Source organism: Lycium ferocissimum, chromosome 3 (assembly GCF_029784015.1).
Source record: "Lycium ferocissimum isolate CSIRO_LF1 chromosome 3, AGI_CSIRO_Lferr_CH_V1, whole genome shotgun sequence".
Taxonomy (NCBI): domain Eukaryota; kingdom Viridiplantae; phylum Streptophyta; class Magnoliopsida; order Solanales; family Solanaceae; genus Lycium; species Lycium ferocissimum.
Window position 1 is genome coordinate 3,060,690 of NC_081344.1, and position 27,998 is coordinate 3,088,687.

Here is a 27,998-nt window from a genome sequence, read left to right on the forward strand (position 1 = left end):
ATTCAACTTAATCAAACTCCAAATAAAAAATAATCTCTCTTGTGAATCACGATGTATTACACTTACTTCTCTTCATGTTTTTGCTCATAACGCGAATTCAAATTAATTAAACATAAAAAGTATTAGTAAGTGCAAATTAATCAAAATATAATCCTTTTATGTTAATAATAAATAGGCTAAAAGAATTGTTACAAAAAATATTTCAATACGAGAGATAACTGTAATATCATAAATTACAAGAGAAGTTAATATAGTGAATCGAAACTTGAATTGAGGTCTTTGAATTATTCCTAATAATAATATTAATATGTACATTATTACATTTAAGTTAAACACGAAGTTCAGCATTAAATCATAATTTTATGCTTAGTGGACCAAAGAAGAAAAATCTTTAAACTAAAATGTATCCATACAAAAGAAAGATAATTACTAGTTACTAGTATTAAGGAATGAATCTTTTGGATTTAGTTGTGAACTTTTATGTTAAGTGATGAAAAATTAATGAGATGTTTTTACAGGTCAAATTCAGGAATGTTATAATTACAATTTCACACAAACTTCTTGTTGGGCAAAGTGAAAAGATCGAGAAAGTAAGACGATAATGTCGATGTTGTGTTGACACTACGAGTAAAATGCCACTTATGTTGAGATTATTAGCAGGAATGCCACTGCCGGTGATGCCGGCTACTATCAGAGATGATTTCGGGGACAAAACTCCAAATCACTAAGAACTAGATGAAGATAACATTAACTAATTAATTAATTAAAAATAAATAAACTCCAAATCACAGTATGCTTCCACGTGTACTTGTTGGTGCAGGTCTGGCTTACTGTGCCCTTTTTTTTTTTTTAAAAAAAAAAAGGGAATTAATGTCTTTTTTCTTTAAATAAATAGTGTACATGTATGCAAATTCTGGAAGAGTTTTTGTTTGTTTTTATGAAGATTTAATTTAAAGCTTAATTAGTGACTTCGATAGGATTTTTTTTTTTTTTTTTAACAGATCTATTCCCTTCATTTCATCTTATATCGCATAATAATTTGATATGACACAAAGGTTTGCGAAGAAGAAATACTTTTGATATTTGTTATTTTAGTTATGACATAATATTTGTATGTATGATTATAAGGTTTCTTAAGAATTTATATTTTAGCCATGACATAACATTTGTGATTATAAGACCTATAAAACTTATAATTTTAGACATATCAAAGTATTCGTATGGTTGTGAAAGCTTGCAATTAAAGAAAAAATAAAAAAAAACTTAATTTATTTTTTTTTTGGATGACAATGGAACTCACAGTGGCTATTTTCGAATGCGTACAAGGTAAATTTTATTTTAGTATAAGGCGGGATATTCAGGATTAAATTTGAGATTAATTTTATACTTTATTTGGTAGAAGGTATAAATTAATCCCAACATAATTAATATCTTCTACCAAATAAAATAATAAATTAATCTCAAATATAATCCTGAGATATTACACCTTATCCTACATCCAAACGACCCTTAAGAGTTTTTTGAAAGGAGTAATAACCATGACCAGATCTGCCCTAATGATGAGGGCTTCTAGTCAAAATCATTAAAGCTTTAATTAGGCAGTACCGAAAGGGGACAGTTGGTTCGTACTTCATAACTAATGGACAACTATCTTTGTTTACATTATGAAACTGAAACTCAATATGAGATGGGATTCATCTTTTAAGACTTTATATGTGAAATCTAGAACTCAATTCCCAATCTTGATTAACAGTGAGATTTTAAGTAAAATAGCATGCATCTAGTTTTTTTTTTTTTTTGGTTTTGACTATCTTGTATCTCGGCAACTTCTAAAACAAAATTTGTTACAAGACTAAGTTTTTTTTTTTTCTTTTCAAATTCGCGTTACTACTTAACAAAGAGACAGTTTGAAATTTTTTTGAACTTGATTTTGTCCCATGTATGTCTTGGTGTCCATCGAATTCGTATGTGGTTCATAAGATGAATAATGAATTCATATGTTTGGTCATCAAGAATTTTTCTAAGAGCTAGTGGTCCTACCCTTCCCTAGCTAATAACATAAATGTCAAAATTTTAAGGTACAAAAACGAAATCTCAGCCAAAAAAATGATTTTGTTTGATCTGTAAAATGTCAAATGTTGTAAACATTTTCTCGCTTTTGTGTTTGTTTGAGCTAATAAATGACGATAGCAGGAGAAATGACCTTCAATTTATGACAACTTTTAGTAGGCGTTTGGCCATGCGTTTTCACATCATGATTTGAAACTATGGCCCCAAATTAGTAGATATGCGTTTTTATTTTCATTTCAAACTACATTCAAACTCCAAATCATCCAAAAAGGCATGATTTGGGATTTGAAGTCATGGTTTCAACTTTTTTAAATATAAAATTTAATCCATAATTTTATATTTTGTAAAAAAAAAACCATAAGTTGGTGGGTATTTTTAACAATTACCCACATCAGTCATTTATCAATCTCATTAACTTCCACCAACTTTTATTTATGTCTACCAACCTTTAATTTATATGGGAGGATTATATTAAAGAGTAATTACATTACTATTCATGTTAAATTTTTGTTTTTATTGAACTAAAGTTTAATTAATTAATGTTGTATTTTTTAGAAAGATTTTCTAGTAGTGTACTAGTTTTGTTATGAATTATGACTTGCTCATTTGGTAAGATTGTGTAAGAATTGAGAATATTTGATAGTTTTCACAATTTGTAGGATTTTTATGTCTATAAAAGAAAATACAACTTAAAATATTCAAATTACATTTTCAAACATGATTTGAAATCATGGTTTCAAATGGGGCCGTAAAATCCAAAATCATTTTAATATTAAAAATCCAAAAAGAAAAGTTTTATTGAAATCAAATCTGATAAGGGCCAGCGAGGGATTGGCATCATGATTCTCCTTGTGTGATGTGTCACAGGGACAGAAACTTTAGATGCCACAAATAAATCTTGAGTGGTCTGAATGTTTGGTGCAAATTTTAAAGGTTTGTTTTGGCATATTCGTCGGTGGCAAAACTATACAACTAACATATCAGAAAAAATATTTGAGTTTTACTAAAAACTGGATTTGAAGTTTATTGATTTTCATAGTGACATCATATTAATATATAATAATAATTAAATTTTTAATTAAAAATTTGATAATTTTATTAAATATATATAAGATTTAAACAAAATTTACGTACCATATATTACACCGTAAATTCAACTCTGACTCAGTGACTCTTGAACCTACCATTCGGGTCAAATCAACAATGCAAGATTGTGTGATGCGTCTATATATTGTGTGAATCTTAGGTATCACTAATAAGTCATAATAAAATGATGGGGTATGAACTTTATGTCAAATTAAATCCCTTTCTTATAAATGAGCATTATGTCAAGTAAATTTTTTGATAATTATGTCAAATAATTCCCTTTCTTATACATGTGCCTATGCACATCTATTACAACATGGGGTTGTGACAGTGACATTGTTAGCATCTAAGAAAACAATTTTGGTTAAGAAAAAATTACACGTAAAATTTGAATTAGCACTCAATATATATTCATTAAAATCATATGATCAGAAGATATTGCATATAAGAAACATGAATTTCAAATACCCCAGCATTATATAATTGATTAACAATGACAAAAGAAGGAGACTGAGGAGCCAGGCAGCCAGCTGATTTCATTCAACTCTTTCTTCCATCCACTTTTCCTCCACCGACTAAAATTGAATCGAATTTTAGAGAACAAGAAAATAGAAAAAGAAGAGAAGTGAATCAAACGAAAATCAGATCTGTCATATTTTCCTAACAACAACATGAGAATATGGGTAGAAAGTGTAATCATAATGATAGGTAGAGATGTTATTTCGGTATGATATGGGTAAAAAGAAATAGTGTGTCGATGCTGGAAAGAAGAAACGACAATGTAACTACCACAAAATCATAGAAAAGTTGAAGTACAAGACACAACATATAATAACAAAAATCAAAGAACAACGTTCGACTACCTGCTATCCTTCTAAATAAAACTAATAAACTATCAGACGCATGCATGGCCATTTATAGGTGTCAACCTAGACATGGACTGAACAGACGCATGCATGGCCATTTATAGGTGTCAACCTAGACATGGACTGAACAGCTACCATGCGTGAGTAGCCTCCTTTCACTTTTATCTTCGTCATACTAGTGGGAAAAGCACCGAAAATTTTAAGGTAATATGGATATGTACAAAAGTATGATATTTGTATAATTTTTTGGTGAAGTTTATTCAACTGATTATCCATAGACATAAGTAGCAACACCCCAGGGCGGAATGTAACTACTCACAAACTTTGTATGTGTATGTATATATCTATAAGAAAAGGTACAAATAATAAGTATGCCACCCGGAGTAAAAATGTAGCCCATGGTGCCAGTGGTTAGGCACCACAAGGGATGCCAGTTCGACTCCTGTTGGTATCTTTCCTTTTCTTTCTTTTTTTTTTCTTTTTCTTTTCTGACACGTAATGTGATATCCTTAACATTTGAACAAGGCTTTTTATTTATCTTCTCTCAACTTGTACCATCTTTCTTCCTTTTTATTTTAACCATAATAAATCATCTAAAATCTTCTCCTCTCTCTTCTTCAAAAATATCTGCAACCCAACTTCTGTTCTGTTGCTGTTCTTATCTTTAATTTTCATATTAATTTATTTTATTTAAATGGTTTAACAAAATGCAAAAGAAAATCTATATTGAGTGCTTGGTTCACGGTGATTTAAAAGAGAAATTTTATATGGTGTCAACCTAGACATGGACTGAACAGCTACTTTGACTAGAATTTTTTCATGTATTTTTAAATATTTTCATTTCACTTTTTATCATCATAGTACTTTTAGTTGGTCAAAAAAAGCACCGAAAATTTTAAGGTAATATGGATATGTACAAAAGTATGATATTTGTATAATTTTTTGGTGAAGTATATTCAACTGATTATCCATAGACATAAGTAGCAACACCCCTAAATCGTGAGCTTAAAACAGTAAATAGTGTAGTATATAACTATAGATAGGGGGCGGAAGGATCGGAAGTTCATCCCTTCATTGAAAATTTGTATTGTACATATGAAGTTAAATTTTTTTGAATAAATAATAGATGTTGAATTTCTTAACGAAAATCCTACCATCACCAATCAAAAGATTACATTATTTTCTTTTCTGTTCTAATTGAAGTAGTGGGAAGACGGGAAAGTGAGACTGTGAAAGCAGAATTACTGGAGGGCACAATAAAGCATAGCTTGTAATTGAAGTAACAAAAGAAATGATCAAAAAGTTCACATAGATTGCCATTACTACAAACTTAAGGGCACCTTCGCCTCTCCTGTCCTTACTTGTCTTGTTTCAAAAACACTTTCTTTACCTGGTTTTTGTATCAATAATTAATACTTAATAGACATCAGTTTGAAAATATAGAGAAATGTTTACCGGGAAAACGGTTAACTTGAATTTGTGTTACTGGTCAAGGACACGTGGATTAAAATGACCAGTAAATCAATATAATATGTAAGTAAATCGAATGTAAACGAAATAAAGCAAAGTAAAGTTGAGAATAGTCTGAGCCTCGATCGAGCCCCATGCTAGTATCTCCGGCCAAACTTGTGACCAAACACTTCGTAGAATAATAAAGAACTTAAGAAATGAAGCAATTGTGTATAAGTGGAGTGGATTCCTCTTGAATTTCGTGTCTTTATAATGAGAATGATAATCTCTATTTATACTAGGAGCTAGGGGCACACATTCCATGTATAACGCCCCTGCTCATAATGAGTACTAATTGAGTAATAATGAGCAATAAAGAGAATCATTAAGCCTAATAACACCGGTATATAACGTTCAACTTGATCCGTAACGGCAGTACGTTGAGCTTTCTTTCCGTAATGGCGGTACGTTGAGTTCTCTTCCTTAGCTACTCCAACAGTCTACCGGACAAAATGGTTCCTCCGGTGCAAAGGCATTTCCTGCCAACTCATCTTTAACTTATCCTTTAAGCCACGTGGCATAACGATACAGTCCAAAATTTCTTTACGAATTTAGCCCAATACAAGAAATAAAATTTTAAATGTGCCAATTTACATCTAAACAATAAATGTTGATAATGGATATTTGGAAGGCAAAAACGTGTTAGAGACTTATTCAAATATACTCTGTCAGTCCCAAAATAAGTGTCATCTTTAGCGGGGGGAAAAATTGTTCCAAAATAAGTGTCATCTTTAAAAATTAAAAAAAAAAAAAAAAAAATTGACAAATGTTTCCAACTATGCCCTTAGCATTAAAGAAGTAGTCCTCTTAAATATTTCTCAATTCTAAAAAAAATCTAATAAATAGAGATAGTTTAGTAAACTCCTTTTTTTAATTGGGGGTAGGGAAAGGGAAAATGAGGGAGGAGAATCAAACCCTCATCAACAAGGTGAAAGTTTAGGTAGTTAAATAATTGAGCTACTAAGATTCTCTATAGTTTAGTAAACATTATATTTATTGATTTCTTAAACGGCGCGGTTTATGCAGAGGTATACTTATTTTGGGACCAACATAATACTAAAAATGAAAGAGAGGCGCAAGTTAACAAGCGTCGCTTTGGCCGAGTGGTTAAGGCGTGTGCCTGCTAAGTACATGGGGTTTCCCCGCGAGAGTTCGAATCTCTCAGGCGACGTTAAATTTTTTTTCTTTTTGTGCCAAACAATGTTTAAAGTTATAGCTATCGTCTGATATATGTAGGATTGAAGGATACAAGTTTAGGCAATTGAATGAGGATAACAAATACACACAACTATCCAAACTTGGAACTTATAGGAAACACCAAGACAGTATTGATAGGAAAAAGACCCTCAATTTGTTCAGTCAATCAATTTCCTCCTGAAGCTAAATTTTTAATGATTTCAATCCGAGTTAATTCCTTAGATGGTCACTCAAGTTTAGAGAATTTTCTATAAAAATTACTTTTGTTTCATTTAGGACAATAAAGTCATCCAAGTATCACTATTTTCCTCAAAAAATACTAAATACCTCAAAAGTCTCCTTCTTTCCTAGTTGGCATGTCACGTCATTAGAGCCCCATATTTTTTTAATAATAGACTTATTTAACTCATTTAATCAAATTCATATTTTATATCTAATCAAATATGACACAGTTAAAAAGCGGCAAAGGAACAAACAAGCATGTAATCTATATGAATTTTCTACCATATAGAGGCATCGGTTTACCCATGCTTCGTCGTCAGTCACTTTTAAAAAAAAAAAAAATAAGGTGGACCCCATACTAAAAACACTAAGCAATATTAAAAAAAAAAAAAAGGAAAAAAAGTGGACCCCACCTCTCCAAACTCATGAAAAAAAAAAAGTGAACCCCACCCTCTCCAAACTCATGAAAAAAAAAAGTAGGCGTATTAAAATAAAAAAAAAAAACAATGTCAAAAAAAAAAAAAAAAAACATGCATATATATTAAAAAATCAAACAATATTCATGTAATTTAAAGTATCCATCGTGATCAATAATAGTGGATTACATGCGTATCAACCCGTTAGTGGGAGCGAAAGAAATGAAATTATTACAAAAAAATATGGACCCCATATTATTGCTTTTCTTCAAAAGGTTAATTAACCAAATACATACAATTTCATTTCTTTTCTTATATTAGCATGAGATCTAATCTAGATATTTAATTGTTGTATTTGCTATTCCGCCATGTCATTTATTTGTTATGTTTACTAAAATAAATATACGTAAAATATTTATATTTTAAAATAAGATAGAATTTAATTACTTTTTCATTTTTATTCTTACTCTAATAAATGTGAAAAGAGATTAACATCAAATGGAGATCAAATAATGAATAAGATAAATTATCCAAATATAATTCTAATTGACGTTTCCTTAAAATACCATGCAAAAGACAACATGATAAGTAAAATGAGCTAAACCGAGAATATTTACCAAAAATTAAAAAACAGTATTTCTTCGTTTAAATAGAAAATCAATTTCTACTTTGTTTCGTTTTAAAGATGTAAAATTAATTTAATAATTTGAATTAGAATTATCCAAATCAAAATTTGATAAAAAATAATAAGTACTTTACACCTTTAAATTAATCGAATTAAAATTGAAAGTATCAATTGATGCTTAAATATTGCTATTGTTTTATCTCAAAGAGAGGAAAATAGTTTCCTTTTAAACAAGTCTTCTCTTTTAAAAAGTATTAATAAATTTTTGCCGACTTTGTATTCGTAGCAAACACGAATATAATAAAGTTTTAGATACAAAGCACAAACTACAATGTTATATTAATCGTGTTTTGAACATAGTGTGTGTGTATATATATATATATATATATATATATTATCACTATCTAAACACAACTACATACACATAAATACACTATAATCCAAAGTGTTGGGCCCGTGCGCAGCACGGGCATAGGCCATCTAGTAGAATTAAAAGAGATAGTTTTTCTAAATCTATAGATAAGTATTAAATTTAAAATTAAAATATAAAAAAAAAATTTAGAGCTTTATTTTAATATATTGCTAGGTATTAACATGACAAGTCGGAATATCTATATCATAATATGAAATAAATTAAGAATATATTATATTTCATATAATTTAAAATAAGTATTATAGTAATGAAAATATATATACCTTTTGCATGAGAAACAAAAAGACCTCGATGGTATGAAAATGAAAATGCCAAAAATTGCACACTACATATATAAGAATAGATAGCTAAAAATAAAGAGAAAAAATTTACACTAACTTTATTTTTTAAATATGCAATTTAATTAGATATTTTAAAAGTTAAACCAATACGAATGTAATTTTTGTGTTATCTGTGTAATTATATTTTAATGTGGAAAGAATATTTTGTTTAATGTGGAAAAAAATATACTATTTAAAAAAAATTGAATTTGAATAGAAAGATTAAATTACTTGAACTTTAATTTAAATTGAAAGATAATATATTTGAATCGAGATTAAAAAGAATTTAGATTTGAAAAATGGCTTAATAAAAAGTATGGTTTGATTCTTTTGCCGCTTTTTAACCATGTGATATTTAATTGGGTATAAAATATGAATTTGATGAGTTAAATATGTCTATTATTAAAATAAAAAATGAGGCTTTAGTGACATGACATGCCAACTAGTAGGGAATGGGGCTTTTGAGGTGTTTAGATATTTTTTGAGGAAAATAGTGATATTTGAGTGACGTTATTGTCCTAAATGAAACAAAAGTGACTTTTGTAGAAAATTTCCTAAACTTGGGTGACCATCCAAGGAACTAACTCTTCAATCACCACTTTCTTAACTCTTTGCCTTTTTTTGGTAGGATGGTATAGTGATTCATTATCTCTTGTATAGAATTTCCAATTCACACTAGAATTTGGGAGACAAAGACTAATACTCCTCCTTTGTAAATGATTTTTGATAGTCTCGTCTAGTGTACGAAGGGATCCTGGTTGGCGGATAGTAAGCACACGGACATGAGTTTGTAGCCTTATGTCGCCCTTTCAAACAGTCTCAGGACGGTACCGCGTAACAGTTATAGAGTTCAATATCAAAACCCCCAACACCACAAGTAGGGGTGTCAAATGGGCGGGTTGGGCTGAAATTGACCCAATCAAAATGGGCTGAGGTGACAAATGGGTTGGGCTAACATTGACCCAAAAATTACTTGGGCTGAAATGGGCTAAAAATGGGTTGGGTCATGACCCGCCCAACTTGACCCAATTTTTTTGAAGGGTCTATTTTCTAGAAAAATATTTTTATGGAAAATATTTTCTAGAAATACATTTTTTGCAAAAAATATTTTTGCCTATTTTTCGAAAATATTTTTGAGGAAAATATTTTCCGTGATAAATATTTTCGAGCAAAACATTTTTCGTGAAAAATATTTCCCTTCATATCAAACACACTACAAACTTATAAGATACATGATACAAGAAAAGTGTATACATAAAAAAAAAAAAAAAAAAGAGCAAACTCAAACTCAAGCAATAAACCCAAATTTAAGTAAATCTTAAAAACGGGCTAGCAACAAAATTTTAAAAAAAATTGAATTAGTTTAGTATTGAGCTAAGTTGGAGATCGACTTTTAAAATATATATTGAGTTGTTAAAAATCGGCTCGCATGTGAAATTATCTTGAGCACTAACCCATAAAATTTTGGGCGGGTGGGCGGGGCATTAAAATTCGCGGGTGCCTACTTAACTTTTGGGGTGGTGCATAAATTTTGTAAATTAAATTTTGCCCTCGTATTTGAAATCTTTAAATTTTGCCCTTCGGCAGGGTATAAAACCCATAAAGGATTCCGAGTTCGAACCCGCGCGATCGAAATTTTAAAAAAAAAAAATTCGCAAGGCGAGAAAAACTCACTTTAGTTTAAATTTCGCTATGCCCCCGACGTATTACGCTTGTGAAGGAATTACTTCATTTTATTTTTCTTTTATTAATCAACACCGCGGACCGCCCCATCCGCCCCTTATGCCTTATGGGCGGACTTAAGCGTGTATCTTTAAGGTGTCAAACAAGAAATCGATTTGATAATTCCTTCACACAGTTTATGCGTAGGGATCATTAATCGTCTTCCGGCTATAAAGTTTACTTAAAGTATGCCCCAACGAGGCGTAACTTTGTGAAGGATACGCTAAGTTATGCGGATCAAACGCTTTCCTTTCCAAAATACTCAACTCCCTTAAACCCGCTACGTATCAATGTATTAAGTTTTCCTAAACTAATGGCGTAAGTATATCTTAAAAGTTCGTCCGGCATACTGTTAATAATTCCTTCACAAAGGATTATAAACGAGGTCCGGAATAAAAGTTTGCCCGTTAAAAGTATGCATTTCCCCGGCTTAACTTTGTGAAGGAATTATCAAAGTATGAATTATCAGACAAGCAACCCAAGGCATTCATCTTATCATATTTTCTTTTGTCGTTACGTTTTCCTTTCCGTAAGGCGTGTATTAAGTAATACTAATGCGGTCGGCGTAAATTTTATAATTCCTTAACAAAAGTATCTTGGGATTAAAACACCGGCTACCGCGACGATAACCTTGTCTTGCGATTTTTTAATTTATGCTTGCGGGCGGGGGTTACAAATTAACAACACTAATATAAGTATGAATTCAACGCAACCCATAATTCCAAACCGTTTTACAATGCGAAGGGTTAAAAAATTAAAAGACCGCATTCAATCGGAGCAATATGAGGTTAATAATTTAAAGGTTCCTTGAATATGTAATAAGAAATTAAATATGAGCAACAAATTGTAGAAGACCAACACAGCACAAAGAAGTCAATTTTATGGGCGCTCGGCATGCGTTTGTTAACTCAAAAATTAATCTTTTATTTGTGTCAAATCAAACCCATAAATTAAATCTATATCGCAGAAATATAAGGAAAAGTTAATTTTTGGATAAAAATTTTTGTAATCTTACATATCACCCCAGACACCACAAGTACTATAACTTGGGTGAATGGCTTTTTTAAAAAAAAAAAAAAACAATTTGTAACTTATTGAACAACCCCAATTAACACTTAACAGTTCTTTCCACCCAGCCTATGACCCTATGCTATGGTTCTCTTCAAAGCTGCCCTTTCGTCTGCCATTTCAACTCTCTTTCCAATCCCATTATCCATTTCTTTCTCCAATTAATGCTAATATTAATCCAATGAAGAAAACCCATCGCCGTAAAAATGATTCAAATCACAAAATTACTGTCCAAAAAATTGCCACCAAAACCAAAGCTTCATCATCCAAAACAACAACAGTTAAAGTAAAAAACAAGCACAAATCAAAAGATACAAAACCCAACTCAGAATCTCCAGAAAACCTCCCAATACCTCAAATTAACACTGCCCTTTTAACTTTCTTGAATAAATTTCCAATCTTGACCCAAATTTTTTACCAAATTGATGCACTTGATCTTGCCCCTCGTTTGCTTGGCAAGTTCCTTAGGAGGGATGATGTTGTTCTTCAGATAACTGAGGTTTTTAATGTTATTGGCATTCTTCATTTAGTTATAGCATTGTTTCATTGTTGTTACTGTTCTTTTTTCTGAATGCTATGTACTGCTTTCCATATCGCATTATTTCGTTGTTTGTTATTGCTTTCATTTCCGTATTCCCTTTTTCAAACTGCTTTTGAGATGCTTTACTTGAGCCGAGGGTATAACGGAAACAACCTCTCTATCTCTACGAGTTAGGGGTAAGGTGTGTGTACACTCTACCCCTCCCCAGACCTCACCTATGGGATTACACCGGATATGTTGTTGTTGTTGTAGCGTTATTCATTTGATATGTTTGACCTGCTTGGTTATTTGATTAATGGGGTTGTTGTTATTGTTGTGAATTGTTTGATTAGGTGGAAGCTTATAGGCCTAATGATATCCGTATTCCCTTTTTCAAACTGCTTTGAGATGCTTTACTTGAGCTGAGGGTATAACGGAAACAGCCTCTCTATCTCTACGAGGTAGGGGTAAGGTCTGCGTACACTCTGTCTGCGTACACTCTACTCTCCCCAGAACCCACATGCGGGATTACCTTTGGGTATGTTGTTGTTGTTGTAGCATTCTTCATTTAATATGTTTGGCCTGCTTGGTCATTTGATTAATGGGGTTGCTGTTGTTGTTGGGAATTGTTTGATAGGTGGAAGCTTATAGGCCAAATGATTCAGCTTGTCATGGTCGATTTGGGAAAACTGCTAGGACTGCCCCTGTTGTAAGATTCTTGAAAGCTGATATTTTTGAGCCATTTGCTTTATATTAGTGGTGAATGCTGGGAAAAGTGTGTGTTCAGTTTTTAGTTGCAGATATAAGAAATAAAAAATATGCCAACTTTGCAAAAGCTTAAGCTTTTAGATGAGCGGTTCACTCAAGTTTGGTTTTTTCCCTTCTTTGTTTATTTTCTAATGTAAAATTTATGCAAGATAATAGATGGGATATGTTCTATTGCACGAATACTTGTTCAATGATTATTAATGGGGATTGCTCTGTCCCCTCATCAATGGCATAGCCACATACAATGAAGCGTGTTCAGTTGAACATCCTTAATGAAATTTCTGACTTTGCCACAGCCCCTCATTCAGTTAGAGTTGGAGATATGATTTGCATTATGCAATGCAGATTGTCTGTCGCTTACCTAAAGAAAATGTTATTGCTGCTGTGTTAGATATTAGTTTACTTAACCTCTATGAGGGTTAACGCATTGTTTTACTTCAAACTTGGGCAGGCTATAGTTGCTTATAAGAAGAAATTAGATTGTTTTACAGTGTGGTATAATAATATCAATCTCATAGATTTGGTTGAGTGAAGAAATCATTTAAACTCTTTTCGTAATTTTCTATCTCTACAACAACAACAATAACCCAGTGTAATCCCACAAAGTGGGGTCTGGGGAGGGTAGGATGTACGCAGACCTTAGCTCAACCTTTTTGGGGTAGAGAGGCTGTTTACGTAATTTTCTATCTCTACATCTGAAGTAATAAATTTGATCCCGAGCTGGACATATCCTCTGCTGAGAATAGTCGGTGGCTTTCTGATGTGTATTACTTTTTGGAGGCATATGAAACATTTCAAGGTGCTCTTTGTAACTGAACTATTGTTCATTTCTTAGTAGTATTGTGCTATGACATCGACTAGCATCGGTATATGTTATAGAGCATATTAGGAGCGCGCAAGCTGGCCCAGACACCACGCATATAAAAGAAAAAAAAATGTTATAGAGCACATTTGGGTGTGTCTTCTAGGTTTTCTAATGATTTGTAATTGATAGTTTGGTCCTGGTGGTCATGCATATGTCTACCTCTGCTACGGTCTCCACATGATGCTCAATGTTGTAGCAGACAAGGACGGAGTTGGAGCAGCTGTTTTGATTCGTTCCTGCGCTCCCATCAGTGGTAAATTGAATTACATATGCCTACCTTTCAAATTTTCTAATTTGTTTCCCATTGCAGATATGTTCTATTTGATCATTTTAGTCCCATTGCAAGTCGATGCATGCACTTTCCGAAATACCCCACATTCTCTTAGTGATCTCTTCACGCTTTGAAGCAAACTTTCCATTTTGATCAATTCACATTTGTTGCATTAGTGCACCTGAGGAAAACAATTAGATGATAGTATAGGTCTAGCTAAAATCTATGTTGCTTGGACTCTTCAAAATCCCGCCGCACCCGTGTCGATACGACGTGGTTGTGGGATCCACACTGGATTTGGTCAACTTAACTTAGGTGTTTTGACTATATCTATGATCGAGAAGTATAGATTGATTGGAAGTTCGGTTTATTTTTTTGGTTTATATGTCATAGATAAAGTATGAGAATGCTTTGCTATTACACGAGATATCTTATGAATAAAATCTTAGGTGTTTATAAATAAGTAAATTTTACTAGTTTTAGTTCAATATTAATTAATCGAAACATATACTTTATATATCGTAATATACGTTTCTTGGCTCAGCACCCATATCTGCATGCGGATCCATACCCCCGAATCCTAAAACTTATGTGATGAAGAATCCGACATCTAGATTCGCACCCTTATTGGACACCCACACCTGAGTCCGAGCAACATAGGCTAAAATGCGTCCATCAAATGGTAGAAGATCAACTATAGTTATAGTATGGTTCTTTTAAAATAATTAACTAAAACTTGTCTGTTTTAATTAACATCATCAACCAATACAAGATAGTCAGTGGTATGGCCGGGGAAGAGAACGCCAGTATAACTGTTTGAATATCCTGGGTACGCCTTGATAGTCCTCAAATAATCACTTGAAAGTAATTTAGGTTTATGATTCATGCATTGTAGCTCCCATGCTTGCATGATAAATGGACCCTGTTGGGGAAAAAAGACACTTGCATGATAAATGGGAAGCAAGGTTATATAGACACACATTGAAATTTAAGCGCACAGCCCCACTTATGATGATCTTTTTTCTCAAGTACTGCATTGCTGAACTAGTATATCATCTCTAACTGACAAAGTTGAAATGTTATTTTAGAGTTTTCTTTCAATAATTATGGAGTAAACTCGGCAGGTTTGGGTACTATTCAGCAGTGTCGGGGTTTAAAAACTGAGAAGCCTGTACTTCTTGCAGGTCCTGGAAAGGTAAGTTATGACGTTTGTTGGGTGACTAAGTTGCTTGTTTAACGTCACTTCTATCTTAAAGATTACCAAAACATTATTTGCTTTACTTGATTTAGATCCCCATGTCAAACGAGTTTGGCTTTGTGTTATGGAACTTAGCTTGAACAACACTATTTAATTTGCTTCAACGACACTAATCTCTGGGTATCTACTACTCTTTTTCTCAAGGAATTCTTGGAAGCTTCTCTATGTATAAAAATAGAAACAAGTGTATCGAGTACAATTATGTTTTTTCTAGAGTTATGCTGCATGTATTATGGGTAGTAAAACATTGTGCCTAAACATGAAACCTTGCTTATGATATGTCCTTAGGGTCTTTTTATCTGACCATTCGTTCCTTGTTAGATGGATTTCATACTTTGGGCATTCTGACATTTTAAGCTTCCATTGAATTCCCTTTTTTTACCTTATAAAATAACAGCTTCCATTGGATTTCTTTTACATGGACTCATTGGAAAATGGTTGTTTTCACTGTCTTGGAGTAATTTGAGTTTCAAATGATAGTTGTGATATCTGACGTTTTGCAAAATCATGTTCAGCGGATAAAATCATCTAACGGTATAATTTGGTGGTCCTTTCAATAAGGCTATGTTATTAAGTTTTGGTGATCGATGTGATCTACAATCAATTGTAAACTAAATACATCTGTTGGCAATTCCAATTTAACTAGGCTCTAGACTAAGAGCTTATGTATGTCAAATCCTCCCTACAATCAATAGGTTACCTGAAAATTCCTGTTGTCTGATAATTCAAATGCAACCTTACCAAAAAGGGAAAAGGGCCAAATTTACCTTGTACTTTGGGGAAAATTTCATATTTACCCCTAGCAACTTCAAGTTACTACCCGTACCCTCACCGTTAGTATAGTATACTCCCTTGCCCCTACCCCTAACGGCTGCCCAAGGTGGCTTGCCACGTCATTTACTGAAGCCACCTGGGCAGCCAGTCAGCATGCCACATGGACACTGCCCACCCCACCCTACCTAATACACCATCAGATGCCCTAAAACACCCAAATGATCTACTTCACTCAGAAAAAACACTATCGCGGCTAGAAAGTGAAAGAGAATCCCACCAGATCTACTTCCTCTGAGAGAGAGTTAATCTACTTTTTTTTAAGGTAATAACATTATTCTCCGTTCTTTTGTGGTAGATTCGATGTGATTTTTTCCGTTTTAGTGTATTTTTTATTGATGTTTTTACTTTATTGTTATCTTTTTCGTGTTTTCCATGTTTGTATGTGTTATATTGTTGATGTTTCTTACTTTGTTGACTGAGGGTTAGGGTTTTGGGTGTGATTTTAGGGTTTCTGTCCTAGCTTAGTTTTTGGGTTTGAATGTTAGGGTGTCAAGGTGGTATATGGTTTAGGGCTTCAATTGTTGGTGGTCCTGGCTTTATTTAGCATATGTTTTTGTCTAGGGTTTCAAGTCTTTGTGGTCCTGACTCGATTTATTGTTGTTTGGTGTGGTTACCCTTCAATAATTAGCTTATTTTGTTATTTGGTGTGGTATTGTTGGTTTTTGTGTGCTAGAAAGTGTCAATTTTTGCTTTGTTTATTGATGGTGGAATATTACTTTTGATGGTGGAAAGTGTCAATATTTGTTTATTGAGGGTAAATATTCCCTGGTCCCCCATAACTTTATTGTCCTTTGTTTTTCGTAGTCTAGCACATGCTAAAGTTTGGTTTTCTATTCTTTGGTTTGGATAAAATCTGAAGTATTTGTGCCTTTTTTTTTTAGTCTTTTCGTTGACTTGCTAATTTCCATGTGTCTTTATGCTTCTCAAATATATGGATTGCTAAATGATGAAAATTATTTCAAGGGCCTGTTGGGAAAGCCACCTGGAAATTGGAATTGGTGTAATTGCTAGGGTAGTAATTACACAGTAGTGTAATTACAACGACCTGTTTGTTTGTCATAACGTAATTACAGTGTAATTACAAGCGTGTTGTTTGGTTGCACAAGTGTAATTACATAGTTAGTTTAATAAAATTTAATTATAAAAAATTTAAAATTAATATTTAAAAAATATTTGCCTTTATAAATGATATTAAATTAGTTATTTAATAACACATTGTTTCTTGAAAATATATTAATTAATAATCATATATTTGTAACTAATATTGTAAAAAAAAATTGACATATATTTTTCAAATTAATAATATTTAATTTTAATTAATTATAATACTTAAAAGAAGACTTTTTTTTGTGAGAACGTCATAGATTGGATGTTTGACAAAAAAATAATATTTATAAATATAATGCCATAATAATTAACATTATTAAAATGTTAGACGCAAAAAATTCATCAATTGTAAGTGAAAAATAAACAACATGCAATGTGAAAGCAAATAACTCAAAATTGAAAATATAACCTAATTCAAAATCTAAAAGAAAAAGTTTAACATAATACTCTTATGTCAAATTCCAACGTTACATAAGTAAGTTCCAAAGTAACTTAAGTAAATAATTCAAAAGAAAGGGAAAATATAAGTCTATAACCTAGGTATATTTTCACAACGAAATTCTAATTTAATAACGTATAACTTATTATATATAGTATATATACTTATATCATTCGTGATATGTCAAGTTTGTTAATGACTTATTATTTCCAATATTAAAAGGTGTAGTTTCAAAAATTAGAATAATAACATGGTATACATATATATATATATACTATATATATATTAAGTTATACATATATATGCTAAATAAATAAAATAAAAAGATAAAAAAAAAATACGAGCAATTACATACACAAGAAGTAAAGGTTGGGAATGAGAAGAAAGGAAATGAAAAATAAATAATATAAAAAGAAAAATACATTTTAAAAAATAAAAATAATTAAAAAGTAAAAATAAAAAAGAAATTAAAATAATAGAAATAAAATAAATTAAAAATCAAAAGAAATTAAAATAATAGAAATAAAAAATAAATAAAAATAAAAAGAAATTAAAATAAACAAAAAAGAAACAAACTAAAAAGTAACCTTGTAATTACAGGGTGTAATTACACCCAAATTCTCAACCCCCGAGGTGGAGTGTAATTACAACCCTGCATTATTAAAATTTTCAAGTCAACACCTTTAATTCCCACTGCTTGTTTAATTACTTAGTCAAACAAACGAAAGTCAAGGTTATTTTGTGTAATTACACCCAATTCCAATTACACAGGTGGCTTTTCATAACGGCCCCAGTGTTGGTAAATGTTAAAAAAACTTTCAACTTTTTGTTTCTTGTATGCTTATACTTTACTTTTTACAATTTAAAGTACTACATCTTATTTTTTATTCCACTTGTCCCCTGATGTACCTTAATGAACTTGTTAATATCATGCACAAAATGGTATTAAATGGTTGTTGAATGGTGGTCGACACATTGAATGGATTAGTTATAGATTAGAGGTGGCCAACAATTTAAATGGTAGTTGGGAGTGATTAGTTGGTTAACACTTTTGAATGGATTTTGGGAGTGTCTAATTAGGGGACACTAAATACATAAGACATTATAAATCGGCAGATTCATTCTATCTCTTTCACTCACAACTCATATAGGCATATTCATTCTACCTTAATCACTCACACTCATATAGTCATATTCATTCTAGGCAGCCTTCATTTTATCTCTGACATGAGCCTTCCGTCTAATATGCTCGCATACTTTGAGAAAAAGTTGACGAGATCATATGTTGAAAATGACCACCATTCAATTACCAACTAATCATTCCTAACTACCATTCAAATTATTGATCACCTCTAATCTATAACTAATCCATTCAAAGTGTTGACAACCATTTTGTGCATACACTGCACATTTTGGACCTAGAAAAAGCAAAAAATTTAAAAACTAGAGAAACCACATTAACCATAACAGTAGAACAAGCTGTCAATACATACCGACCATAACAGTCAAACAAGCTGTCAATACATACCAACCATCAGAGGCGGATCTAGGATTTGAAGGAGGCGGGTGCCATAATTTCTTCAATGTACGTCTTGTTAGGAACGTGTATTTGGGTCGGGTCTATCTCTTTTTAGTTTATTCAGGTCAACTTAATAGGCTTTTTTTTTTTTTTTTTGCAAATATGAAAATTACAATCTCAAAAATCAAGAAACGAACATAATTAGCATCTTAAATAAGGAATCACACCCATTAACACCAAAAGTAAAATCAACATTTTCACCAAGGGACTTGCATCTCTTATGTATATTAAAAAATGAATTTGCATAATTAAAATAACATCTTCAATAAGGGAATTACTCTAATCAAAATAAGGAAAATAATAGAAAAACTCTTCGATAGGTAATGTAGAATTAGATAAACTACAAGTTCTCAAAAATAAATCATAAATTTCATGTTTTTTTACGAATTAAGTCTTTGAAATTTCCATCACAATTTAAGTAGTAACGTGATTTAAATTTAATTTAACAATTATAGAATAGCATAAATTATTATAATACACTCCCTCCGTCCATTTTTATTTATCCATTATACTAAAAATATATGTCCACTTTTACTTGAAAGTTATATAGTTTGAAAAACCAAGACATAATTTACCATTTTATACCTGTTTTACCCTTATTATTAAGTACTCCAATTCATTTCTCATTTTATTTATTGCTTATTAAGAGTGTCACAAGTCAAATATAGACAAGTAAACATGGACGGAGGGAGTAATAAACAAAAGAAGTTATAAAAAAAAAAAAAACAAATTGAATTTTGATCTCAATCCAAAATTCCCATTGAGACCCAATTTTTTCGATTGAAATACTCACTGATTTGAGATTAAGAGAAATGCTTAATTTAAGGAATTTTGAAGTTTCTATTTGTGTGTTCTCGCTAGAGATCACAAATAAAATAATAGAAAGAGGAAAGGCACTATAAATAATAAAAAGATAAATAGAAAATTGGGAGATCGAAAAGGGAATTACTGGTACAAAGGAAGTAAAAAGCACAAAGAAAAACTGGAGTCGGAAAATGTTTAAGATAAATTCAAACTTGTGTCTACCAGCCGTACGTGGCGCCTTTGTCTAATTTACGACTTGGGGTGGCAGGATCAAATATTTAACCTAATTTAAGCAAATTACAACATAAGTACATAAAAAAATTATTAATCTAGGGGGTGCCATGCCACTCCCACCCTAAAGGGTGGATCCGCCCCTGCCAACCATAACAGTCAAACTACATTAAAAATGGGGAAAGATAGGATGCCACATTATAACCCCAAAAACAAACCAAGACCTAAAGCCTGTTTGGATGGGCTTAAAATAAGCAGCTTATAAGCCAAAAAAAAAAAAGTTGGGGTAGGCTAACTTATTTTTTTGGCTTATAAGCTGTTTTCAGCTTATAAGCTGCTTTAGATAAGCTAAACCAAACGGGCCCAATTATTTTTTTGGGCTTATTTTATGCACAAAATGACTTTAAGCTGGCCAGCCAAACATTCAAAAAAGCTGAAAACAGCTTATAAGCAACTTATAAGCCAATCCAAACGGGCTCCTAGTCATAATATGGCATCCAACTTTTACAACCACCAAAATATTAAGTGTACTGTCTAGGCAGTAATAAAAAAAAAAAAAAAAAAACAGTTGTTAAGCATTCAACTTCAATCACACTTGCTGCTTGTCTTTACCCCTCATTGCTTGCAACTTGGCCAATCTTTGTTGGTTCAACTGATGTCCACTTATGGCAATGTTTCCTTGCCATTTTAGCTTTGGTGAGGTACTCACATTTGAGGCACACTTACACCACTTGCATCACCAACAAATCCAATCTGCCTGGTTGCAGCTACTGTACTTTGCAACTGCCTCAACTGGAATCTAGTCCTTTCCTCTGAGAAACTTCTTGGCCTTGTAGCAATATTTCCATCAGCCTTGAAGTCTGGATACTCAATGGGCTGTGAACTACACTGCCTCTTTGTTGTAGCATTTGAAGTTTTGGTCTGTGAACTGGACTGGCTGAGAACTGGTTCTGCTTGGAAAAAGTTTGGTTGTGAACTGCACTGCCCCAGTTTTGTACCAGCTGGGGTCTGTACCAACTCTATGATTCTCAAATGCAGTCTGACAAGTGTGCTTAGTACCTAAGCATTGTTGTAAACTGCAAACAAAAGACAAAAATACATGTGACTAATTAGAAAAGATAGACAATTATACATAAAGCAACAAAAAATATTGTACACTTATACGCAGCGGGGGGTGGGGGGTGGGCGGGGTTGGGGGTTGGGGGGTATATAGTGAATGCATAAAGAAACCATAATATTATAAACTTAGAAGGCCATAAGTGTACAGAAGGGCACTAGATAAGTAAAAAAAAATTAGTAGACAAACTTTGACATGTAGGTACTAAACTATATGAATAGAGAAAAAAAAATCTGAACTAACAAACAAACACTTAGAACTAATAAAACAGTAAGCATGGTATTAACAAGTCCATTAAGGTACATCAGGGGACAAGTGGAATAAAAAATAAGATAAAGTACAGAAAAGTAAAGTATAAGCATACAAGAAAAAAAAAGTTGAAAGTACCAGCACTTAAACTGATTTTCATCATTTAGCAATAAAGAAACCATATATTTGAGAAGCATAAAGACACAAGGAAACCAGCAAGTCAACTAAAAGACTAAAAAAATGCACAAATACTTCAGATTTTATCCAAACCAGCAATAAACAACCAAACTTTAACATGTGCTAGACTACAAAAAACAAAGGACAATAAAGTTATGAGGGACCAGGGAATATTTACCCTCAATAAACGAACATTGACACTTTCCACGATCAAAAGTAATATTTCACCATCAATAAACAAAGCAAGAATTGACACTTTCTAGCACACAAAAACCAACAATACCACACCAAACAACAAAATAAGCTATTTATTGAAGGGTAACCACACCAAACAACAATAAATCCAGTCGTGACCACAAAGACTTGAAACCCTAGACAAAAACATATGCTAAATAAAGCCAGGACCACCAAAAATTGAAGCCCTAAACCATATACCACCTTGACACCCTAACATTCAAACCCAAAAAGTAAGCTAGGACAGAAACCCTAAAATCGCACCCAAAACCCTAACCCTCAGTCAACAAAGTAAAAAACATCAACAATATAACACATACAAACATGGAAAACACGAAAAAGATAACAATAAAGTAAAAACATCAACAAAAAATGCACTAAAACGGAAAAAATCACATCGAATCTACCATAAAAGAAAAAAACCCTATCACTAGAATACAACTACGAAACATCGAATCTATCATTAAAGAACGAAGAATAATGTTATTACCTTAAAAAGAAGTAGATTAGTGCTCTCTCAGAGGAAGTAGATTTGGTGGGATTCTCTTTCACTTTCTAGCCGCCGCCGCCATAGTGTTTTTTATGAGTGAAGTAGATCATTTGGGTGTTTTAGGGCATCTGATGGTGTATTAGGTATATTTAGGGTGAATTGGGGGTGGGGCGGGCAGTGTCCATGTGGCATGCTGACTGGCTGCCCAGGCGGCTTCATTAAATGACGTGGCAAGCCACCGTTAAGGGTAGGGGCAAGGGAGTATACTATACTAACGGTGGGGGTACGGGTAGCAACTTGAAGTTGCTAGGGGTAAATATGAACCTTTCCCTGAAGTACAGGGATAAATTTGGCCCTTTTCCCTTGGTATGTTTAGGGCTGTGATTTAGTGTGGGTCGGGTCAAATTAATTGGGGCGGCAGTGTCCATGTGGCATGCTGACTGGCTGCCCAAGTGGCTTCATTAAATGACGTGGCAAGCCACCGTTGGGCAGCCGTTAGGGGTAGGGGCAAGGGAGTATACTATACTAACGGTGGGGGTACAAGTAGTAACTTAAAGTTGCTAGGGGTAAATATGAACCTTTCCCCAAAGTACAGGGGTAAATCTGGCCCTTTTCCCTAAGGAAAAACTGCTTTTTTCACTCAAATACAAACAACTGTATTGGTTATTCAGGATTTGAAGGGGATCTTTGCAGAAAGAATTTCAAATTATTAACTACTTCCTTGTTGAGCCTCTTGACATCTTGGAGATTTATATAGGCTTGTGTTGTGAATCTCAACTGTAGCTACGAAAGCATTCAATTTTATTTTATGGTTCCATCCAACTATTTATCAATCTGGTGGAATGGTGAAGAGAATGTCTTTACCTCATTATGTGAATTTGCATTCTGCTGCTTTCAAGGTAGAGGTAAGATCTCACTTTACCCTCCCTAGACCCCACATTGTGGGATTTCACTGGGTATGATGTTGTTGTTGTTGCATTCTGTTGTTTACATTTAAACTATGGGTGTGTTTGGTATGACGGAAAATGTTTACGGCGTGGTCAACGGGAGGCAAGGGGTGGGGGTTAGGGCTGTTAGGGGTGGGGGAGGAAACAATGATCTTGAAATGCCACTTATGGAGCTAATTTTCCTACTCGCACTAGGAAGGTCATTTTCGAAGAACTTTTCATCCTAGAGAAAATGCTTTTCAAAACATTTTGACCAACCAAACATGGAAAAAATGGAAAATCCTCCATACTAAACACACCCTAACATATTCTAATATTTCTGTATAAGGTTGGAAGCTTGGTTGGAAGAAATTTTACGTGTCATTGTAGTAGTATGGGCAATTTGAGATTTTCTAGCAATTGCGAAGAGAAGTCCTGGAAAAATGTAAGTTCTGCTTTGCAGCGATTGTTAGGGTACAAGATGTGGTTCATATAGAAAAATAACCTATAATAACATGTAAGAAATGAAATATGTTTTCTGTCTAAACTAGTGGATTCTGAATTGAGAACAGTATTCACTTCAGGCTTTAAGCTCTTCTGGTCATTCTGCCATGAGCATTTATAGTTTCCGAGCTTGAACTTTCTCAAGTATGAACAACCTTCCATTAGAAAATGAGCGTGGTTCTGATTTCAGTTGCTACATTCTATTAGCAATAAGGAGAGTACAAGAAGGAAGCACTCTTGCACAAACAAGGAGGGAAGCAGAAACAGAAGTAAAATTAATATCTAAATTAGTAGAAGAATTTGGAAGTATTTGTCCATTATATGCCTTCATTTTCATATGTTTCATTCCACTAAAGAGATGATTTGCAAGCATCGTTTTTTTTTTTTTTTGAGATGGTAACTAGTTATCGCAATTTTTTTTTTTCCCCGTGATAGTGTTATTGGTGTCATTTTGTAGGTTGGTCAAGCATTAGGACTATCAACTGAGTGGTCTAGCCATGCTCTATACACTCCCGGTAAGCATTATCTTGTTCCATCTTTCAACTTTTAGCAACTAAATGAAACTCCCGTGTAAACTTATGCATATGACAGGCGGTTTAGAACTCTTAGATGGGCCAGAACCAGAACATATACTTGTTGGTCCAAGAATTGGTATTGAGTATGCTTTGCCAGAGCATGTTAATGCATTATGGAGATTTGCAATCGCTGGTTCTTCATGGATCAGCGCCCCTAAAAAGACTCTCAGACCTCTTTAGCACATCAACAGGCGCCATGCATCCGCTTCCCCCCACCAGGCCAAGGTGGGAGAGGGGAGCAGAAAGTGAGAAAATAATCAAACTGTTGTTGATAAGTGTACGGGATGTATAGTCCATTCTCCCAGTTTACTCCCTTTTTGTGTATATTTTGGTTGATTTAGCATACATCTGAGTCATGTTCTTGGTTATGTGGCATGCAAATATGAAATATGCCACATTGTGTTGGATTAATCTTTCCTAATTAGCACAAAGAAATAGATAAGTCGAATTCATAATGATCACGGTTTCGGTTATTGTACAGGAAAATCATGTTTTTTGGTTAATAACCAACTAAAATTTCTGGCTAGGGAAAGAACCGCTAAAATTGATTTTCTTTAATGAGTTCTATAAAAATTCAATTATCGAAATAATTAGCATTAGTTTACGGCATCCATTTCATTACATGGCCAAAAAATCTTTCTTTAGCTTTTACTTCGGAGCCAAAATTTATATATATAATAAAGCTAGGCATAGACAATGTGATATGATACCTCTCTATGGTCACCATTTCTATTTATCTTTTTTCTCCTTTTTTTGAACTTTTCCTTTAATTTTCTATTAAAAAAATGTTTGTGCCTATAAAATCAATGCAAATATCAAACTGACATAGTAGCAGTAACTAAGGGTGATTTTTACGATTTAGCCTTTGCAATAAAGTCATTAACGTAACCCACGTAGCAGCAACTTTAATCATTATTATCTTAGTTACTCAAATTTTGGATTTCGCAAGTGCAAAAAATTTCCAAGAACAGCTTAACCTTTCATATTCCTTCTTTATGGAGGGAAAAAAATAATGTCTACCGTCATTTTGTGGCAATGCTAAGGAATTGATGAGGCCTTTCTTCCAGTTTTGAGTATTAGCTCTCATTACTTATTTCCTGAATTGTAACTTACATCTCATTTAAATCCATTAAACCTCTAATGACCAAATACTCCATTTAACCCATTGTTGAAACTGCTAAGTGTAATGGAGTGCCTGCTGAAGCAATAAAGTTGAGGCTATTTCCTTTCTCTTTCAAAGGAGATGTCAAGACTTGGTTGCGAAGTTTGCCTCAAGGGTCTATTACCATATGGGACTAGATGACTCAGAAATTTTCAAATAAATATTTTTCTCCTGCTAAAACCACAAAGTGAAGACAAGATATTTCCAATTTCTTGCAGATCGACACTGAGTCAGTTTATCAAGCATGGGAAAGATTAAAATCAATGCTAAGAAAACGTCCGCACCACGATATTCCTGAACATATGCAGTTTTATATTTTCTATCATGGTCTAAAACCTTCATCTAGGAATGTGATAGATGCAGCTGTAGGAGGTTCCGTTATGGGAAAAACTACAGAAGAAGCACTACAAATGATGAATGAAATCACTGAAAATGCCATTCAATGGCCATCTGACCGCGTCATCATCAAGAAGGCTACTACTGTAAATCAAGCAGATGCTTTAAATACACTGACACAACAGATTGTTTCTTTGGCACAAAAATTTGAATCTTTTCAGGTGAATACACAACATTCAAGCCAAGCTGAGGCTTGTGACATGTGCAGAGGAAACCATCTAAACCATGAATGTCAAGCAAGCAATCAAAATGATGAGTAGGTTAATGCCCTCGGATACAAACCATACTCTTTTGGTAGTCCATTGGCACAAAAACATCCAGGCTTTCAATGGAGCAAAATTAATATATATAACAGATGAATAAAATAGTAGAGTGATAGTAATTTTTATTAGCATATTATTCCAAGCCCGTAATCTTGCTTGCCTCGATTTTAATTCTCACGGAGGAATTGTTGTAGACAAGATTATTGGTTCAAAGTAAAAATATTCTCATGAAGTTTTTACTATTTATAGCACAATTCAGGCAAGAAAATATTTCAGTTTAATCATCACTAGTTTTAAACCAATTAATTAACATAACCTCACGGAGTGTTAAAAAAAAAAAAATATATGTCGGACCTCTTACGGCTCAAATGGTCTGACATGCTTGGTGAGAAAATAGAATCAAGTGAACAACAATACCAGTAATGATAAGAATGTTGAAGTGGAAGATATAGATCCATATGGGGTGAGTTTGATGATGAACAAACATGAAATTCTTACAATCGAAGAAAAAATGAAGATCAATAACGGGTATCTCTTTTTATTTTTCCAGAAAATTTTATTTGAATTGACGAGTTAATTATTTATTTATTTATTTATTAGTTTTGTGACAACATTATTAATCCATTAGTTTGATGAGTTTGTGACTGGCTATCTTTGAACTGTAGCAGATATTGGTTTTACGTTTGCTCTCAGTATCAATCGTGTCTCGGTAAGTTTTTAGACTTATTAACTCTGACTTTAGTTATGTAATTCAGTCCACAATTGTAATTCTTGCTTGTGTATCTATCAAATTATGATAATGGTGCAACATCCGTTTTACAAATTAATAATAGAGCTTTGTTTTATTTATGATAACGTGTTTTGGGATTTAAGATTGCCGCATATTGGTATTCTTATAAAACATATTTCATGCCAGGTCTTCATTAGTATCTTTGATAACGTTGAGTTTCTATGTTTGATAGGCAAATCTCAAGCACGAGATTTTTGCTTGAAGAAAGAAATGCAGAGCTACAGAAAGAGATAAAAGTATGGGTTCGTTTGGCTTAGCTTAAAAAAAAGATTTATTTTAGTCAAAAAATAAGTTAACTCTACCACAACTTATTTTTTTGGCTTATTTTAAGCACAAAATGACTTATAAAATTTCTTAGCCACCAAACACTAAAAAAAAAAGCGGAACTTATAAACTATTTTCAGCAACTTATAAGCTAAGCCAAACGGGCTCTATGTCAGATTAGTTGTGAAAATTTGACACAAGAAGCTATTGCCTGATTTGGTTAGTTTTTGTTAGCAGAATTAATATTTTCAACGCAATTGTTATTTGTTACATGGCTTAATCCTTGCTAGAAGTCTCTTATGAGGATCTGATAAGACAAGTTGAAATGGATAGCTTAATTTTGAACATTGGATCTGGTAGAAACGGTAATCCTTAGAATTAGATAAGACAGTTTTAATTGAGTTAGACTTGATAACCGTTGAAACTTATTTCATGTTATTAGTAAATTAGCATATTCCTAACTTTGACTGCTTCCTTTTGAGTCCGGAGCCTAAAGGGTATAAAAATACACGATATAAACCAAAAGGGCATCATCAAAAATTTATATACCAAAAGGGGTATAACGTGGACTGATCCACGTTATACAATATATTTATAACGTGGACTGTCCACGACTCTTCATCTTTATGCCCTAAAATTCT

At 32.9% G+C, this 27,998-nt stretch overlaps 1 protein-coding gene, 1 long non-coding RNA gene and 1 other non-coding gene across 3 annotated transcripts; 2 read left to right on the forward strand and 1 right to left on the reverse strand.

Annotated features, from left to right (window-relative positions):
- Nucleotides 1-6,620: 6,620 nt before the first annotated feature.
- Nucleotides 6,621-6,702, forward strand: TRNAS-GCU (transfer RNA serine (anticodon GCU)). Its single transcript has one exon. It is a non-coding gene; the product is annotated as a tRNA-Ser (tRNA).
- A 4,868-nt stretch (nucleotides 6,703-11,570) lies between these two features.
- On the forward strand, nucleotides 11,571-24,940 carry LOC132049273 (DNA-3-methyladenine glycosylase). The gene is made up of 6 exons (XM_059440021.1): nucleotides 11,571-12,033; nucleotides 12,692-12,763; nucleotides 13,817-13,940; nucleotides 15,083-15,153; nucleotides 24,365-24,422; nucleotides 24,499-24,940. The coding sequence occupies exons 1-6, from the start codon at nucleotides 11,614-11,616 to the stop codon at nucleotides 24,660-24,662; spliced, it is 909 nt and encodes a 302-aa protein (XP_059296004.1). The 5' UTR covers nucleotides 11,571-11,613; the 3' UTR covers nucleotides 24,663-24,940.
- Nucleotides 14,297-14,726, reverse strand: LOC132049274 (uncharacterized). The gene is made up of 2 exons (XR_009413069.1): nucleotides 14,592-14,726; nucleotides 14,297-14,544 (listed from the first exon to the last, which is right to left on the reverse strand). It is a non-coding gene; the product is annotated as an uncharacterized LOC132049274 (long non-coding RNA).
- Nucleotides 24,941-27,998: the final 3,058 nt, after the last annotated feature.

Excerpts from the sequence above, each read along its gene's own strand:
- LOC132049273 (XM_059440021.1), top strand. The coding sequence starts at position 11,614 with ATGCTATGGTTCTCTTCAAAGCTGCCCTTTCGTCTGCCATTTCAACTC. Across the intron at positions 12,764-13,816 it reads CTGCTAGGACTGCCCCTGTT|TTTGGTCCTGGTGGTCATGC; the intron begins GTAAGATTCTTG and ends TGTAATTGATAG. Across the intron at positions 24,423-24,498 it reads CCATGCTCTATACACTCCCG|GCGGTTTAGAACTCTTAGAT; the intron begins GTAAGCATTATC and ends TGCATATGACAG.